The 19,957-nt window shown below is 35.1% G+C and overlaps 1 protein-coding gene across 2 annotated transcripts in view; it reads left to right on the forward strand.

Moving 5' to 3' along the window:
• The window catches only part of LOC149539057 (ARM repeat superfamily protein), a 373,217-nt gene that overhangs the window by 263,159 nt on the left and 90,101 nt on the right, over window positions 1–19,957 (forward strand). For both annotated transcript variants that reach the window (XM_089800403.1, XM_089800404.1), the window contains exons 17-19: window positions 9,527–9,612; window positions 18,947–19,134; window positions 19,237–19,329. In XM_089800403.1, coding sequence (XP_089656529.1) covers window positions 9,527–9,612; window positions 18,947–19,134; window positions 19,237–19,329 — 367 coding nt within the window. The remainder of the gene's footprint in view (window positions 1–9,526; window positions 9,613–18,946; window positions 19,135–19,236; window positions 19,330–19,957) is intronic.

Below are 19,957 nucleotides of genomic sequence, written 5' to 3' on the forward strand. Positions count from 1 at the left end.
AAGTATAGGGATCTAGAGGATGAGAAAGTATACAAATTTGGAGGATGAGAAAGTATGTAAAAAGCTTGTGTATGCTTTATGCAGAATAAGTAAGCAATGAAAGGTTGTCCTTACCATCAATTGGAAGTTACCAATATCCGGATATAGTATGGAAGCAATTATTATTGTTGTGTATTAGATTGTGAATAATTTGATTTTCAAATATTGTCGGAAATATTTAGAGATCGATTTAGTTAAATTATAATTATAATTCACTTGTCTTGAAAAAATGGTTAAAAAAGCATTAGAATCAAAATCAGACAAGACATGAATGATCCTGATGAGGAAAGACAATGAATGAACTTGATGGGGTGACTTACTAAGAATAGATGCTCGCTCCAAGATTCTTGGAGCCCAAATCAGAAGTTAGAAATGAGAAGTGAGAGCATTACTCAACTCCTCTAACTCATCTGAGCTCATCAGAACCAACTGTTGACTTACTATAAATAGTAATTCCCTCACAGTGTAGCCAAAATCCACCATAGGCCACTAGATAGCCTAATAAATCCACATCAAGGTCCTCTAAACACTAGTATCAGCCTACAAGGACCCATAATACACTGAATAATCTACCACAACTCAAAAATGGGGACATAATAGTAGATCGACTGTGATGAATTGCCTTGATATGTAATGACAATACGATTAAGAATTAATCGTTTGTAATGAATAGAGTAGCCAAGTGCAGATGGAAGATCGACATTGACATTTTAATTAATAATCATCTTGATAATTATGAGTAACCATTATAACCATGATTTACTTATTATCCATGGATCAACTGTGGCACAATCATGGATCATAAAGATGCCATCTCCTAATATAATTCTAAAGCATGATGGTGCATGGATATAGCCATACATGATCAATTTATTGGATGATAGATCATTATAGCATGTACATATAGATGACAATAACCAGCTAGGAACTAGAAAGAGAACAAATGTTTGGGAAAATAGGTCTTGAATCTACAAGACGACATCAAGAGAGGGCAACAAGAAATAATCACTATCAAACAAACTTTGAACGAGGATAAAGTGACAATAGAAAATAACTTGGAAAAAATAAATAAATCAAATGCCACAACAAAGATAGAGGAAGTTCAAGCAACATTAGCAGGCATGGTACTAAGAGAAAATGCGCTAAAAGAGCAAATAAAAGAAGCCAAATCATGGGCACAAGTGGTCAATGAACCGTCCATGGAACAAAAGGAAGTCATTCAAAAACAAATCAGAGAGGAGAAGGAAATACAAAAAAAGGTTTTGAACATCATTATCAAGGGCTTAAAAGACTATGGGGAATGTGAGAAAATGAGATTTTGACACACGACTTTCATAGAGACAAACTAAAATGGATAGGTAAAATCCAACAAGAAAATATAATTGGGAGAAGTATAGGAATGGGGAAAAATAGGCATGTGAGAGTTACTTTCAGCAAAATAGAAGATAAGAGCACAATCTTGAAGAACATGGGGCTACTCAAAGACACCCAAATATACCTAGACGAGGATTTAACCATTAACCAGCAAGAGGAAAGGAGGAAGGAGTGGGAGAAAGTAAAATCAGCAAGGGCTGCCAGCAAATGGGCTTGGATGAAAAACGGTAAAGCATAGTTTGCCGACAAATCAGCGAATCAGAAATAGGAACTTAGGGCCCCACGAGAGTATCTAAGCACGGTGAGTTGGAATTGTAGAGGATATCCATGGAGAAGAGGACCGGGGTTGGGGCCCATAGTTGAGGGGCAAGACATTATTTGTCTCATAGGAACACATGAACATGAGGGGTGTAGGATTCCAGATTTCTAAGGGTACAATAAAGTCTCCTTGTGGAATGAAGAAACAAAGACAGGTAAAAGACATGGAGGGATTACTATCTTGATAAAAGATATGTAGAACAAAAACATAAAATTGGAGAAAGAGGACCCAAATAAAGAATATCGATGGTTGAAGATTGAGGATGATGAGGAGATCACATGGCTAGTTGCATGCTATTTCGCACCAAAAAGCTCTAAATTTTACAAAAAGCGGCGTCTAGACAATGGAGATCCTTTTGCAGCTCTAAAGAAAGATGTTCTTTCCTTTAATCAAACTGGTAACACAATACTTTTAGGAGATTTTAATGCTAGGACAGCAAGTAACTAGGCTATTCAGTCGGGTAGCAATCTAACAGAGGATAGTAATCCCTTGTGGCTAAAAGAAAATGATGACAATATCAACAAACAGACTTCTCAGGATGTAAAAGGTGGTGTCTCACTTTGGGGCTGAATTCTTAGGGCTATGCAGCCTCCACGGGTTAGTTGTGTGTAATGGTATGAAGATGTGGCCTAAATCAAACAAATTTACTTGTAAAACGTATAATGTGTTGGTTATCAAAATCATTGATTAGAAACCTACGAGCCTTGCTTGCTCGATGCTGGGATATCTAATCGATTTTGGCCAACTTTGACATGATCAATCAAATTGATTCAAATCCCCTGCGCTTAAGGCTCCACTACACTCAGGCGGGTAAACCTTCACCTCAAATGTTGATTGTTTGGTTCAAGGCTTTTTTATAGCGAATTTAAACTTCTGGAGTTCTCCAGCTGGCAAGGTCCTCGAACTCAATTAAAATGAAAACTGAATGCTAAGTGTTTGAATTGAATCAATTGTAAATATTTGTAAATAATGGATTTGATATTTGTAGGAAGGAATATATAGATTTTTTGATTTCAATAATAGAAAGATCGGTGCCTTTGCTCATCCAGGCAATAGAGTCAACTTCAGTGAATTTTCACATACAACTTTATAATGTTTTACACACTTTACTACCAACAATTAAATAATCAAGATGCGACAAATCAAATATTACGCAATCTTAAATTAGTCCATATTGAATTTTAAGTCCTCTGACAGGGAGACAAACTGGATACAAATACGGAAATGATTTAATATTTCACAATATCTGTAATGATTAAATTCAAAATGCTAAATGACCGTGTCCACTTATCCAACATTTAAATTGTATACAGATTCCCAAAAAAAAAATTACAAAGGACGATTCACCTGCAATTTAAATCTCCACGCCTTTTAAAAATAAACAAAACACATTTTATTTTATTATTAAAATAAAATAATGGAATTTGTATTACAAAATCATAATATACTTCTCATCCCTCTATAAAATAATATAAATATTTCCTATGAATATCTGAATGGATGTTCGAATGTGTTATAAAAGATGTAGAGTATATCTTTTGTATTTTCAAATGATACACCTTTTATATCTTAAATACCAAAGGAATGTGACCTTTTAATACTAAATTTCATCTCTCTTCAAAAGTAGATCACATTTCCTTTAATATTAATTATGTTTCTTAAAGTAATCGATAAATACATCCATTTCCCAAACATTATACTTTGACTAATGTTTTGATATTGTCATCGATTAACTCTTGAATTATTTCCTGAATATTTTTCTTCTCACGCCGTTACCATAAGTAGAAGACAATCTCCAAATATAATATTTTCTGCATAGATATTAAATTGGTAACAATTCTCAAGTCATCGGGAAATCCAAAGAACGAGTGGATACTGGGTGTCATATCTCTTCTATGCCACTTTCTTGCTACATGAGACTCCCGTCTTGATCACATCCTTAATTAGTTTGTGTTTTGATCATACTCCTGATGGCACCCATATTTGACGCGTATGTTCATTGATCCTTCCATTTATCGATTCGTGCCATACAATATTCCCGTCTACTTGCCGTTATTTCCCAATGTTGTATATCCATCTACTATCGTAGGTTCTGCTTCAGACAGCCTTTTCTTTAACAACAATCAAATTCCCAAAGGATTACCTTGTGCATTGAGAAAGGATTTTACCATCGTATCCAACTCACCATGATACTATCTTCTGCACGTTGATTCTCATAGCATTGGCATATGTGTTTAAATCTGGGCACGAATAACAGCTGAAATTCACACGGCTTTTGGGGAGACCATATTTGTTGATGGTCAATCATTACTATTACTTGATCTTCATTCGTGACTGCAACTTTGTCCCCTTGCGGGTGCTTTTGATTTTTGGAATTATCCACCCGTTGTATTTGTTCACTCTGATCACATTTCCTTATTTATTTCTGTGTCTAGTGCAATACAAATCTGTTTCCAAATTCTTCCTTCATCCTTTATTTGTATGGTGAGAAATCTTTGTCTTCCATTGTTACAATATTGATGCAAGAAATACAATAAAAGTTACCCTTGAAACCTTTTCACTGCCTGTAATTTGAAACAATTCTGAACATGCCTTACATATAAATTTTTCTTCAATTTCTCTGACATCAGCATCATCTTGCACTGCTGAAGGTTTTCTCCTTTGGTATATTTAGATATCAATAATTTAATAGTTATGAGGATAATTTCCATCAATTCTCTTTTTTTTTATTTTAATGGTGGATTCTTTTCTCTCATGCTGCACCTGTACAAGGAGCATAGTCTCAAAATTTCCATACACCATCTCATCCAAGTCCACGTATTCTCAGTTTTTTGAAATCAAGCTGCCTTTTACTGTTCTCAAAAATGGATGCCAAAATTTGGAAAATTTGGGCACCATCAGTGGCTCTTATTGGGGACATATGCCCCTTGCAGGCATAATGAGATTCCAGCTATCTTTGGAGGAGTAGAAAGATCATCCATGCTTAACCTGATGCAAAGTAAAATTGGGTGGCCCCAGACCCCCCAAAAATGAACATAGGTTCTTCCCTCTATCAAACACCTGATTCTGTAACACTTTGGATATCCTAATCATGATATCATATTGTTCCTTAGTAGAATCTGTATTAGATGCACCGTTCTCACAGATGATCGTTATTGGCTCCATTCTTCAATGTAGTCTTTAGGATCTGATTTATGTTTAGCCTCCGAGAAGTCATCAAGTACACTATCATCTTTGCTATGTGGAAGATCTTTATGTATACAATCTGACCCATTTTCACAAAAAAAAATCGAAGATAACTTGCATTCAAGAACTTCTTTTTTATCAAGAATTTGATCAAGTAAGATACTAGAACAATTTACAGAACTGTTCTCCAACATACTCTCCTCATTATGCTTGGCTGATTCAATATCATCTTCACATGTTTGCTGCAACTCCTGCTCATAAGATGAATTGAAAGAAGTCTCATCTTCTGAATACACTTCATGAGTTTCATCAATTTCAAAATCAGACCCATTATCTTCCTCATGATGCCGATGGACTTGACTGCATGGAAGATATTCCTCAAATAAAGGATTCAAGGACATAGACAAATCAGACCTGTCTTCTATTACTTCTTCTTCGAACAATGGGTTCAGGAATATAGAGAATTCAGCCATACCTTCAAGATAAAAAAAATGGAGATTGGAAATTTAGGCTCCATCATAACGGGCAAAGTGTGGTAGACTATATCATATGTACACAATCAATCATCACCAAAGTAGTTGATTTCAGAATTAAACAGTATCCTATAGAGCTAAATTCAAACCATATGCCTCTTTGTATTAAATACAACATGAAGATCAAAAGATTGAAAAGTGATAAGGTCCTAGATGAAAGCACAAAAGGCAACAAAGAGGGCAAGATTCTTATAAACAATGAAAATAAAAAGATATTTTGCACCGCTCTTGAACAGCAGATCCAAATGCATCATAACATCGCAAATACCAAGGAAAACAATGATAAGAAAAGTCATATCACCAGCAACTCGCTAATCCCATTAATTCAGGAAGCTCTAGAGGGTTGTAAGAGAACAAAGACAAAGAAAAGCATCTCAAACACCTTTACAGCTAACCCATGGTATCACAAAGAATACAAGGCTGCAAAATGAAAATTTTCCGGCTAACCCATGGTATGACGAAGAATGCAAGGCCGCCAAAAGAAAATTCAAAGGGAGAAAACAAAACAAAACAATCACAAGAGAATACAAACAGCTGATCAAATCCAAAAAAGATTTTTGGAGGAAGTTACAAGAAGCTAGGAAACAAGTTTAAAATAAAATCACGGATTCTCAATGGTTAGAGTATACAAAATCTCTTTATGAGAGACTGGAGGACGAAGCTTTACTCCCCACAACCAACAATTCAGATGGAACTATTTTCTGACGAAGACATTACTCTAGGGATAAGGAGATTAGTGAGTGGAAAAACTCAGGATATAGATAGGCTGCAGACTGAATTTCTAGAGTGGGGGACAAATTTGTTGACTCCACACATCAGGAACATTTTTAATATGGTCACGCAAGGCTGCTTTCCCACAGAATGGACCACCAGTGTTATCATTCCTCTCCATTAAAGCGGGAATGTCAACAACCCTTCCAACTACCGTACCATCATGGTAAGCCCCCTATTAAGAAAACTCTACGGTAGTATGGTAGAGTGAAGAATTAGCGGATGGGCAGAAAAAGAAGGGAAAAGAGCTATGGGACAGGCAGGTTTTAGACCAAAACATTCCACCATTGATCACTGCATTACCCTAAGGTTCCTCATCGAAAAAGCATGGGATAAACAGGGGGAAGAGGCTTTTTGTTGCTTTGTTGACTTTAAGAAAGCTTTCGACACCGTCCCTAGGGATAAGTTGTGGAATAGGATGGAAAAATTGGAAGTCCTAACAGAGTATAGAGCTGCTATTTATAAATTTTACAAACAAGTTAAAGCGAAAATCAGAACCAAAGTGGGCATGTCGGAATGTTTTGGCAGTGACATAGGGGTCAAACAAGGGTACCCGCTATCTCCTACCTTGTTTGGCTTTTTTATTGACAATTTAGAGGAATGAATAAACAAAGCCAATGGAGAGGGAATTCAACTGGCTGAATATGTGATCAAATTGCTTTTGTATGTTGATGACCTCATTCTCATTGCTAAAACAGCACAGGGGCTGAGGAACATTTGAAGAACTTAGAAACCTTTTGCACAGAAGTATGGATGGAGGTCAACACTTCTAAGACCAAGGTTATGGTCTTTTCCTTGAGGAAAAGAAAAGAACAATGCACTTTCATATTTAATGACAAAGTGTTAGAAATTGTTGAAGAATACAAGTATTTGGGGATAGATTTCCATTACCGGCTCAATCGGGAAACATGTAGATTAAAAATGATACAAGGAGGATGGAAGGCTTTTTATCTTCAAAACAGGTGTAGGACAGCAGAGTTATGGGATTGGAAGACTAAGAAAACCCTCTTTGTGTTGCTGGTGATACCAGTTATTTTATATGGCAGTGAGGTTTGGGAGAGCAGCGTATCAGACCATAAATGGGGACAAATTGAAAAAATTCAGAAACATTTCATCACAACTAATCTCAAAATCAAATCTATAGTTCCATACGAGATTAGTTTAGTAGAGGTGGGCATGTTCCTGGTGGAGGCCTCGGTAATTCTTAGATTGTTGAGCTATCTAAAAAAAGTGAGTAAAATGGATGCACAACGCTAGCCTAGTAGGTTGGTTGACGAAGAACTGGTTTGTTGGAAGAAGACATGGAAGAAACAAAACAATAAATGGTTCAACAAGAAGAACATTGTCTACCAAGAGTGTTCGGAAAACAATTCTGAAATACAAAAATGGGTGGCAGGAAAAATCAGATCTGTCATGTGGGCAAACTAGTTAGGTAGAAAAAAGCTTATTATGTCAAAGAATTCAATCCCACATGCAAACATGACGACAAAGAATATTTAGGAGTCGAGATCAAAGGAAAGGCAAAAATCCTAATCGTTCAATTAAGATCTAGTTCCCACCGTTTGAGATGTGAAACTGGTAGGTGGAAGGTCCCTAAGGAAGAGTGGGACGACAAAATTTGTAGATTTTGCAACAAGGGTGTGGTGGAAACAGAGTGACACTATCCGAAGGATTGTGTAGCATACAAAGACATTCGCAACCAACACAAAGAAACGTTAAAAGTGAACAACATAAAAGACCTTTTCGAAGGACCAAGACTCCTCAAGGGGGCCATTTTACTTATGCAGATTCACAACAAGAGAGACAAGCTGGAGAAATCACATCAAACTGACTAGGAGTTTTTGTGGGTCCCTTAGGCTTATGGCCTCATGGACATCATTAAAAATCATTCATTCATTCATTCATATATCAATGATGCCTAGATCTCAACGTGGTGTGCTTATGTTTGATGTGGCCATGTATATAGGCATGTATGCATGTACATATATATGGATGTGCATGTGTACATTAAGTGCAATGGAGTATGCATGCATGTATATATATGTATATGCATGGATATGGATCCATATATATGGATGCACAAGTATGTGGTGATATATTATGAATGAGTGCATTATGTGAATGCTTCTAAGAATGCAGATGTGATGATGACATTTAACTATTATGCAGAATGTATAAACTTTACAAGGTATGTTTACTTTCCTTTTCTTTTATTTACATGTTATGTTCTTTTGATAAAAAATTAAGGGATCATAGAAAGTGATAAAATTTAATGTATGGAGCCCTTTTTTAGATTGGACACCACATTGGGGAAATACAATTGGTTTAATATTTAGATGAAAAGGGCAAATGTAGAAAGTGGTGTTCCCTTTAGGGAGATATAAAAATAATTTTTGAGGAGCCTGTTGAGAGGCTTGATTTGATATTTTGGCATTCTACTTTGTTGGTTGAAGTTGTTTTTCCTGTGGGTTTGTGAGGGCGATATTTCTCATAGGGGACATCTTCCATGTTGGTAAGAGACTCAATCTGGAGGATTTCTTGATGATTTCATATGGAAATCATGCTTCGACGGACTTGTGAAGCTTCATTGTCAGTTTTCTTCACAATTTATTGCATATCAGATTATTGAGGACCGAATTGGTGGGAGTTAGGAGTTTGTTTGCAGACCATTGTTGGTTGTACATCTTCCTACCTGGCCATACAACTCTTCTTGGTTGGCTGTACTTCCTAGGAGTTAGTGTGAGGATTTGAAGAGGGGTTTGATTGATGCTTTGGTTCAGTTTGCTATTTTCTGGGGGCGATTTGGGCCTGCATCACCAGCTTGATTATTTCATGACTTTGAGAGAAGATATAGGGGAGCAGCATCCAAACTATCACTGCCAGTTTAAAGAATTTGGTGCCAGATCAGACTTCTATGTCGCTGTTATTAATGTGTATGTTTGAAATTTATTTCTGAATCATTTTATCTCTCTGTCTATTACCCATTTTGGTGATATATTGTCCTCCCAATTCTCAAAATAAATCTATCTTCCTTTGAAAATTTCTGAATACTATCATTTTTGAGTTATTATATTGCTGTAAGTTTACTTATTGTCAACCAAATATTCTACATATCTTTCTTCTTCAACAAACACATCAGAACAGAAAAAATAAGTAACACAAAAATAACAAGGTGTATGTTAAACATTATTAAAGATCAAATTATAGGCATTATTAATGTGACCTTTTCCTTGTTTTGTTTGTGATTGTTAGATGAATACAGAGACACATATGAATTGAATATCTTTCTTCCTTTTTATTTCAGTTTACAATAGACAGTGAAGGTTCTTTCAGACAACATTCAAGTGGTTATGCGCATTCTTTGGAGTCTGCTTCAAGGGCTTTTTACAGGTCTGTTTTTCTTATTGAGTTGAATTGGATGACTTAAACGAGAAAGATGGTATTTGTTTTTCCATTGATGTCTATCAAAATTTTGAATTAATAAAATATCTCTTTATTACAGATATTAGATAAAAACTTATCATGATACGATGATGATTAATTTCTAGGTTGTTTTTGTAGTGTTGGTTTAAAATAAATGAAATATACATCCAAGAGAGTAGCAACCCTGACTACAAGTTAATCCATAAAATTAAGGCTCGTTCTTGATGAACAAATAGTAACAAGTTTCTGATGTTTTCCTTTCACCATTGTTTTTCTCTTCTATTAATCTTCTGTAAATTTTACTTTCTCTAGGTTTCTGTATTTACAGTTCCTTGTTCCTGCTTTGCCATTATTCTCATCTATTTAGAACTCTGTCATCACATCCTTGGTATTAATTGATTCTCATTTAGTTAGGAGTGAATTGTTGGATGAATGTTGTTCTATGCATGCATTCATCTATAATAGATAATACTTATGTAGATATTGGAACATTGTCCCTTGTTGTAGCAATGCTTGGACCATAAGAATCAATATCATTATCTTCAACCATTGTGATATCACCAATATGGAACATAATAATGTCTGCTATAGAATGACCTGGTACAAAATCCAAAGTTTACACCACCTTTATACTTATCAATACATACTGTCTTCAATATAAACTCTGCAATCAGTCTTCTCTAAATTCTACTTTCTCTATGTTGTTGTATTTACAGTTCCTTGTTTTTGCTTTGCCATTATTTTTATCTGTTTAGAACTCTGTCATTGCATCCTTAGTATTTATTGATTCTAGCTAGGAGTGAATTGTTGGATGAATGGTGCTCTATGTATGCATGCATCTATAATGGATAAGACTTATGTAGATATTGGAACATGCCCATGGTAAACAATTCTGAAGACAGTATATATTGGTAAGTATAAAGGTGGTGTAAAATTTAGGATTTTTTACCAGGTCCTTTTATAGCAGACATTATTATGTTCCATATTTGGTGATATCACAATGGTTGAAAATAATGATATTGATTCTTATGATCCAAGCATTGCTACAACAAGCGACAATGTTGTTTTCATTCTCTCTTTGTCACATATTTCAATCCTGCAAAGCTTTTTGCTACATCATTTCAGTAGGGAGTTCTTCCCTAACTTGGATATGTCTACTTAGATCTATGATGGGGGTTGTATGCACTTTAAATTTTCCATGATGGGGGTTGTATGCACTTTAAATTTTCCATGATGGGGGTTATATGCACTTTAAATTTTCCTTCTCTTGCTCTGTTTCCTAGCTCCCATTTTATTTTGTTTAGTAAGTTTTATATTCTAGAACCCTCAAATCTTAGCATTCTCTAATGTAATTAGTAGTGATTAAACTTTTGTCATTTGTGAGCATCAAATACAAATTCTTTCATTATATTTTGATATTATATGTTTCTCATAGCATTATAGCTGCAAATATAAATTAATATAGGAGCATCTCCTTTATTGTTACAGATCCCTAGTTGTCATGCATGATTGCATATGTTGGAAACTATTTGCATTGCTTTTACTTATAGTCTAAGTTGTCAGTTTGGATTCCGGTTTGGATGCAGATTCTACACTCGCTCAGAATTGTTTTGGGCTGGGTCTGGGTTTGTTTTGGGTTCTTTTGTACAATTATTTTAAAAAAAAATTATATTTATGTAAAAATATGCCACAGCAAATAAGTTCATACTCCACTATGCTAATATTAAAGCAACTTAGCAAAATACACCACCACATATATTAACGCTTTAGTTCAAATGAAATAACAAAATGTCAAAATACACCACAATATCGATGTTTCCATTCAAAAACAATAATGCCAACATTATTAATCAGTCATATATGATCAAATATTATAAAAATCATTAAACATATCATCATTATTATGCTGTTGCAGATTAGAAGCACAAATAGTGCCACTAGCATTAGTACTAGCAGCCTCAAGATCAACTTCAACATCACTAAGTATCTAGTGATCACCATCATCAATTGCAAGTGCATCATAGTGGGCTTCCTACTTCCTTAGACTCTAGTTCAACATCCCAATGTTTTGCTTGACCTTATTTTTAAGTATTTCCTTTGTGTGTTATGAGTGTTAAGTTTGAATGTGCAGAGACCAAATTATTGCCTTCTTGGAGTTTAGTCAGTTGTGTTTTATTGAGTGGATGAAGGAGTGTGTGCTCCAATTCCTCTCATATGATGATGAACTAGCAACCATCTAAAATTAAAGAGTTGAGAGTTTTAAATATTCATCTACAAGAATTTAGAAATTAGAATCTTAAGATTGAAGGACTTACGTGTGATAAAATTTTGATAGCAATGGGTTACAGTTGCTGGTCCATTTGTCCATGGAAATACTTCCTTTTATGAGTATCAACATTGTTCTTGTTTCAAGAGCTTCAAGACCACAATCATTGGTATTGCCTTGTACCCTTGAGCAACTTCAGGATCTTTGTCGGGGGCAACTCTAGTGGCACTCCCTTTGAGGACTGATTGGCTATAGAATTTGGGGCTTAATGCAAAGACAAGTAGATGCAAAGGGGTAGTCATTTTGTTCCATCTCTTTGCCACGATTACCTGTAGCTTATTGAAGAACTTTTCATTAGGATCTTCCTCTCTCTCATTTGTGATAATTCTAATATTCTCAATTGTGGAGTTAATGACATCATATACCTCACCCAAGAAAAGCCTATCCATATCAATGTATCGGATCATGCTCAATATAGGCTCTGTGAACCTAAGAAGGTACTCAACATGATCCCACCAAGAGTCATCTAGTATCAATGCCTTAATTGCAGCTTCCTTGACACTATTAGATTTCCTCCATATGCTCTAATTAGCACTGATTACCATTCTTCACAATGTCTCTTTAACCTTGACAGGGTGTCTCATGAGAATATTGTCGGAGGCAAAAGGGGTCTCAACAACCTATTTTAAGACCAAAAGAATAATAAAGCAAAATCAAGATTAATATTTAAATTTAAAAATCTAGAAAGTTCACTAAACTAAAGTGACTAGATTTCTAAAACATATTTGAATTTTGAATAATTTAATCTGCCTTCAAGAGCTACAGTTACGAGAATTGTCTAAATATGACTTGCTTCATATGGTGGTTTGTGGCAAAAATTTGGATCTCTTGTGCCTCTCATACATTTTTTTAATCCACTCAATCTCAGTTCCATTTTTTTGCAGCATTAGACTGAGTGGGTGCACAATAGATGGTGTCCAAAAAATGTGTTCGAAGTACTCCTTAACTAATAAGTCGACAACCCTACAATTGTTGGCATTGTCGGTTACTACCTGAACAACATTTTGAATGCCAACATGCTCAATGGCTTGGATGAGAATGTTTGCAATGAAAGACTGTCCTTCACCTCTCTTTCAAAACCCACAACTTTTGGACACATTGCACCTCTTGTGGACAACTACAAAACATTCACCAAACGATGATTTCTCACATTTTTCCATCCATTAGATACTATTGTCACACTTGTTTCAAACTATGAATCCACGATGGGCTGCATGCAAGCCTCTACATTGGATGCCTCTCTATCCAATAAAGTGGTGCATACCATCTCACAACCAGGGGAACCTACACCCCCACCACCCTTTACACCCCCGAGGGCCTGCTAACATTGGATTGTTCGGATCCTACTAAATAGACCCATAGAATGTGAAGGCACCCCCAACCGGGTTGGATTGATTGGTCGATGACCCGAGGCCCTATTATCATATGTATTGTTCTCACTCGATAAAGGTTATGGCTCCCCGTGGGTGGAAGGAAAGAATCTATTGGATAGCCCTACTATTCTCTTGAACCCCTTCGGAGTCTCATTAGTTGCTCTCACCATTTGTTTCCAATACCATGAACAAACACCATTAAATGACAACTCATTTGCATAGACACATCGCACTATGGTTTGCTTGCCAATGTCTCTAGCTTTGTTTTGAAATGATTTTTCCAAGGGCCCCATTGCTTTCTTACTTACAACTAGTAGTTGAGGAGAATGTAAGAATGGATGGCCCTCTGCAAGTGGTTCTGTGGGAGTGGTAGTTGAACCAATAGACGTAGTTTTTCCTTTTTCTAAAAACCTAGGATTTTGCAATGGATGAGAAGAAGTTTATCTCCCAGCAACTTCATCTATACTTGTTTTTGTTCTTGAATGTATTTGTTCATAATGTGGTTTCGAAGGACGGTTTTAGGTAGCACTCCATTAACTCTTGGCTTTGTTGTACAAAGTTTAATGCCTTTTTGAGGAAAAAAGCACAAATGTGCTTTCACTCTACTATATAGATTCCTCTTTGCAATGGTTGCAAATCCACACATAACCTCCTCCACCTAGCATTTGTAAAACCATTTCCACATATTTCCATAATGGGGAGCTGTAATAACCCCCAAATGAACATGATAGGTGCAATTTTCTAAATGAATGAGCTATAATAAATAAATATATTATTGTGCCATATTGTCTTATGATATGAATGATAAATGAATAAATAAACAATATGATTATTATTATATTATGATTTATTATTATATTATAATATAATAAAATAAAATAAAATAATATAAATGAAGGGATACGACCATTGAAGATATGTATTTGATATAAGGGGAGGAAGAGGCATCGAAGAAGAGGGGGCAGGAAGGATGGAAAAGGAAAAAGAGGAATCTATGATATCCGGAAGTAGAGACAATCAAATATTGAACTAAAGATAGCATTGAATATCACAAGTATATTTACACATCATCATCCGTAGCATGATACCAGGCAAGAAGGCAGTATCGTACGCAGGCAGATATTAGGAAGCTGATAGGGATACAAGTGAGAGTTGAATAACACGATCAACAATACAAGAAACATTGAATAGAGTTGAGACCAATGACAACGTCCACCTTAGAAGGAAAAATAGGATGAATCGTAGCTATAAATTCTGAGACAAATGATGAACTAAGATGGTGACATAATTCAGAAAAGGATAATAGTGTCTCGTAGGTTCCTACAGTCCAAGATTTCCTCACAAGAGGAAAGTTTTCAGCTGTAAAGGATAGGCCACACAAGCTAGAGAAATGGGAGGAATATAAGACGTGAAACACACCAATTGCTGACATAGACAGAACTTCGAACCAAACAAATAAACCTCCACTCCCTTAAATGGTAAGGAGACATTCAGGATAAAGCACCAAAGATTAACATTGAGCAAAGATCAGACAATAAACCAATGTGGACAACAAATGGAATGACAATTACAAAATGATGGGCATGTGATAATATATAGTCTCTCATTTCGTGAAGAATACGTGGGAATGGAAGATGATAATAATATTGGAAGCAGTTAGAACCAGTAAAACGCACAGATATATATTAAACAATCATCATAGAAAACGTGGCAGTATGGACTACATTCCACACACAATAAAATAAATCGATAACCAAGGGAATGTAAGATAAGGTCATCAAAGGTTAAAAGAGTGAGATTGAAGCACGTAAATGTGCACATGACCAATCAGATTATACAACACAGTGAATCAAGAACAAGGATGTATTAGGATTCATCAGTAAGATGCTTCTCATAGTGGAACAACACTAAGTTACATAGCTGTATATTAAGCAACGAACACAAACAATACATAGAATGGACAAAATATGGAAAGAATACCTGTGCAAAGGAGAACAGTATTAAAATAAATATTAGATATTTTGAGAGGGAATGGACATTCTAAAGATGCCATAGAAAAAATGTAAAAGCAAGGTACAACAAAAGATCAAATACCAATACGTCAACAGGAACTTTAACGATTAAGGTAATGTTCAGAATTTGGAAGGACCTGGGCTAATAACATTTCTAATAGAAAGAGTTTGAGTCAAACAAGCCATAAGAATAATGAAATAGTGAAGGAAAATATCAAGGTGATAATTAGCTGCTAGAAGGATATCAAAATATCTGACAGTAAGCCATTAATCGAACAAGAAGAAGATGATATAATAATTGGAAAAATAACACAGGAAAATGAATAATCAAAGTGCAAAGATATGTTAATAATTCAGTGAATAATAAACAGTAGAGAGTAAGTGGAAGAGTATAGCTGATGTAAGGAAAGAAAGTAAATGACTAAGGGAATAAAATATAATTATGAGAGTATTTATCAATACCAGATCATAGAGAAACAGAGGTATGTTTCTATATCAAAGAGGAATTCACTATTAGGATTAAAATAAGAACTTCATAGTCCTTGTAGGGATGATGAAGATTTTGATAGAGGACATTCATTTTGAATGTCGAGCTTATCTAGAGGAAAGCTCAGAGATTAGAGGGCATTCTAAATCAAATGTCGGATTTCCAATTTGGAATCCAAAGAGGGATCTATAGAGGATCCATTAGAGGCAATATATATTGTAGTGGTCAAACATATGCATATGTTAGAGATAAAAGACTTGGTAGAGGTGGGATCTCTACCAAGTAGTGTTATTAGAGATCCCAAAGAGGCCTAAGGGAGAAGCTCTGTCTATGACAATTGTCTAATCGAGACATAATTCTCACCAGAGGGTTAGGTGATTGGAGAAAGGATTTCTCCCAAAGCATTAGGATGGGTAGCTTGGGTATTATTTATATTAGTTTTTTTTCTAAAATCTAATGTTGCTAATATGTTTTACATACAATTTTTGATATTGTACTGACAAATGGTTGCAGGTTACAGCATTCGGATCTAATCAGAAAATGGGGACATTACAGGAGCATTTGTCTATTTTAAAGCAGGGGTTTCCGACTTTAGAACCACTTGCAGATACTTCTTGATTCTACAATGAACAAAAAAAGAAACAAAGAAAAATGATTCATATATGTCAATACTGATACATGATATTCAATGTATATATTTATAAAGGCTAAATCACAGTTTAGGCTAACCATGTATTGGTAGTAATCAAAATGGATCCCATATGTGTGATTAGCCTGTATAAATAATTAAATAAAAATGTTTAGCTTTAAAAAAAATTATAAAAAGCTAATCTGTAGTGTAGCTTTGCTCTGAATGCAGAGAAGAAGATGCTGCTGCTGCTTAGAATCCATGAGCTGCTGCTCAGAATCCTTGAGCTTGAAGATGCTGCTGATGCGAGACGAAAATCCACGGGCTGATGCAAGACAAGAACCCACACTGAGGAATAATCCATGCTAAGGAAGAATCCGCACTGTTTTAAAAATGCCAAGCAATAATGCAAATCGCTGTGAGATAAGATTTAAGAATGTCATGGAACTATGGAAGACAAACACCATGGGAGACAAAATCATTGTGGATTCATTTGTAGACAAGTTTACAAAATGAAAAGTGTCACGTTTTTACTGTCTAGGTTTATATTAGAATAAAATAAAGTAATAATAGTGTCATTGGAAGTCAACCAAATTCGAAATTTGCCCAAATTCAATTGAAGTTAAGTTGAAACTAATGCAAATTCCTCCCAAGTTCGCGCGCGTATTTTGCATTTGCTCAAATTTAGTTGAAACTAATGCAAATTCCTCCCAAGTTCGCGCGTGTATTTTGCATTCTCTCAACATGGCCAGAAAGTTGTCTGAGGTCTATTTGGAGGACTTTACGATGAATGCCTTAGAGAAAATTTGATTTGGAATTGAATTCGAACCGACTTCTCATTTCAAACAAATCCACTTTCGGTTTTGCAGTTGCCAGGGCGAATATGGTAACTTAGCTTATAATGAAAGCATTTTGATATGTTATTCTATGCAATATTCTTTACTTCTTTAATTTAGATGTGTCAATCTTTTGTCATTTCAAGCAATGTTTGTATATTTAAATTTTTTAAAAGTGGCTTGTTGAGTAGTCTAAAGCACATTCAGCTAGTTAAATTATACAATCTTATTTAATATATATCATAATGGTGTATATATGTTAAAAAGAGTAATTTGGTGCGTGCAAAGCATATAAATTTAATGTGAGTGAATGAATGCTTTTTAATGACATCCACGAGAGCAGAGCAGTCTAAGCGACTGAAGAACAACCGTACTAGATAACTTCCGAATTCCTTTCCATTTCTAATCTTTTGATATGGATCTTAACCAAAACACAGCAGTCTACTTTATCTTGTCCTCTTCAAATAAGATATGCATGTTGTCTGCCTTCAAGATGACATCATAGAGAGATCAAATGTTGTCGTATGTCACGCATTTTGAGAGAAAATGCCATTCCATTTCAACTGCTCCAGACCTGCAAAATATGCAAATTCTCTGCTCCCAAGCCTCTTTCATCTTCTTGTCTTGCACCTGAGGTGATGAGATCCTGTCCTCAGTTGGGCCACTAATAACCTTGCCTTTCCTTTAATAGCAGCCCCAAGGTACACTTTTTTGCCAAGTTCCCTGGTTGGATTAAATGCTTTAATTCTTTCAATTCTTGAATCATATAATGACGATAGTATTAGAGTTAATGCCCTAATAGTGAAAGGGTTTAACTCTCTTAGGCATGGCTTTGTTTCAAATCTCTTGTGGACATAATGTAAGTGGATTAGTATTCTTGTTCTAGATGGATTGGCAATATTCAGATTACATTTTTATTGTGGTCACAAAGTTGAAACTGAATGGATACAAAATAAAAAACATGTGTATTGCATGCACACACACACACATGCAATGTCAGCTACACATGCAAGGGAAATTTAATATATTCCTTTGCTTCCACTATGGGGTTCTTTGACACCTAGGAGGCATGCTAGTTGGGCTGTGACCTATAAAATAAATTTCACCTTTAACTCTTCCACAAGCATTGAATATATGGTTTTGTTATGCATGCATCCATGGAATAGAAGTTTTCAAGACAAAGCATGGTGGAGAAATTATTACAACTATATGTTAAATTAGGAATTCTCATTAGTGAATGGACACTTATTTATTCACAAGGTTTATCAAAATAACTAATGATTGAGAGACATGGTGGTATGACATTTTACTGTGATATTTTAAGGAAATAATGATTCAAAGTTTAAATTGTATATATTTTTTTTAATAAAATCTTCCTGTATACATTAGCATAATTGTAGATTCAAAACAGTTACATGCTATATGTGCCTCACTAAAATTATTGTACTCTAAGCAAGGTAAATACTCCAAGAGGGTGTCAATTAATGTCCTTTTTGTACAAAATAGCACATTACTACTTTATTCTTTCACCTTTCAATAATTCAATGTAATGTAGAGTACAGGTACTAATAGGTGTCAGTAGATCGAGTATTAAAGATTAGTATCAGAGAAGATAGTAAGATTTAAAGATTATTTGCAGGATTGGCACTATATTCTCTCAGCTTTCTACCCCAGCTTTTCCTTCACCAGAAAGAGAGGAATCTATCCTTCTTGTACTCAGACATTTTTGGCCACTTTTGGAACACATTTTCAGTTCTCCTCATATGCAAAATTGTGGTTTGTCAAGTGCTGCTTGTAAATCTCTTTCCCAAGCTATCCAAGCCTCAGGTATTCATATCAGATTCTCAAGTATCCTTGTTTCTGCCTAATATGCATGCATTTTAACTGCATCATATTCTTCTAATCAACTTTTGATGGGTTTGGTTCCAGGTCAGCAATTCTCATCGTTGTTGACAAAAGTAATGGATTGCCTATCAACAAATTTTCTGTCCTACCAAAGTCAAGAATGCTTCATAAGAACTGGTAAAATTACACTGACATTGGAATTAGTATATGCATGTAACGCTAGTGTAGATTTGGATGCAGTTATTATGACTAATGGGGAATCAAGTTAGACTTCATCCTGAGCATATGGAATGGATGGTTGGTTTTAATTCAATTCCCAAGGCACTGCTCATTGACTTTTAAATTTTAATATGAATTTAAGACCATATGAAAATCACTTACCCAAGATGTGTATACCTTTAGTAATAAGTGCTTACCACAATACTGCAATATTGCTTCAAATTATAATCTTAATATCTTTATTTATTTAGTGAAATGCAGTCCATATGTTCAAGCTTCCAATCATACTTCTTGAACAATATTTTAGAATATGATGAAACAAACATTATATAATGACTCTAAATGGTGAACTTACAAAACCTGGAAGTTTCTTACAACCCATCAGGTACTTGGAAAAAATGAAAATGCTAGGATATAAAATATGACAACTATATTTTGAAGAGCTTTCTGTTCTTGCTCATCAGAGGTTCATTCGTGTCCAGTTTTAAGAAATTTGTGGTATATACATTAATATATTTTGGTACTGAGGCTGCTGATTGGTCTCAGTTCTAATTCTTTTTTCTGCATTTCAATGCTGTGTGTTCAC

Source organism: Cupressus sempervirens, chromosome 9 (assembly GCF_028749045.1).
Source record: "Cupressus sempervirens isolate cs-2001-9-10 chromosome 9, ASM2874904v1, whole genome shotgun sequence".
Classification (NCBI taxonomy): Eukaryota; Viridiplantae; Streptophyta; class Pinopsida; order Cupressales; family Cupressaceae; genus Cupressus; species Cupressus sempervirens.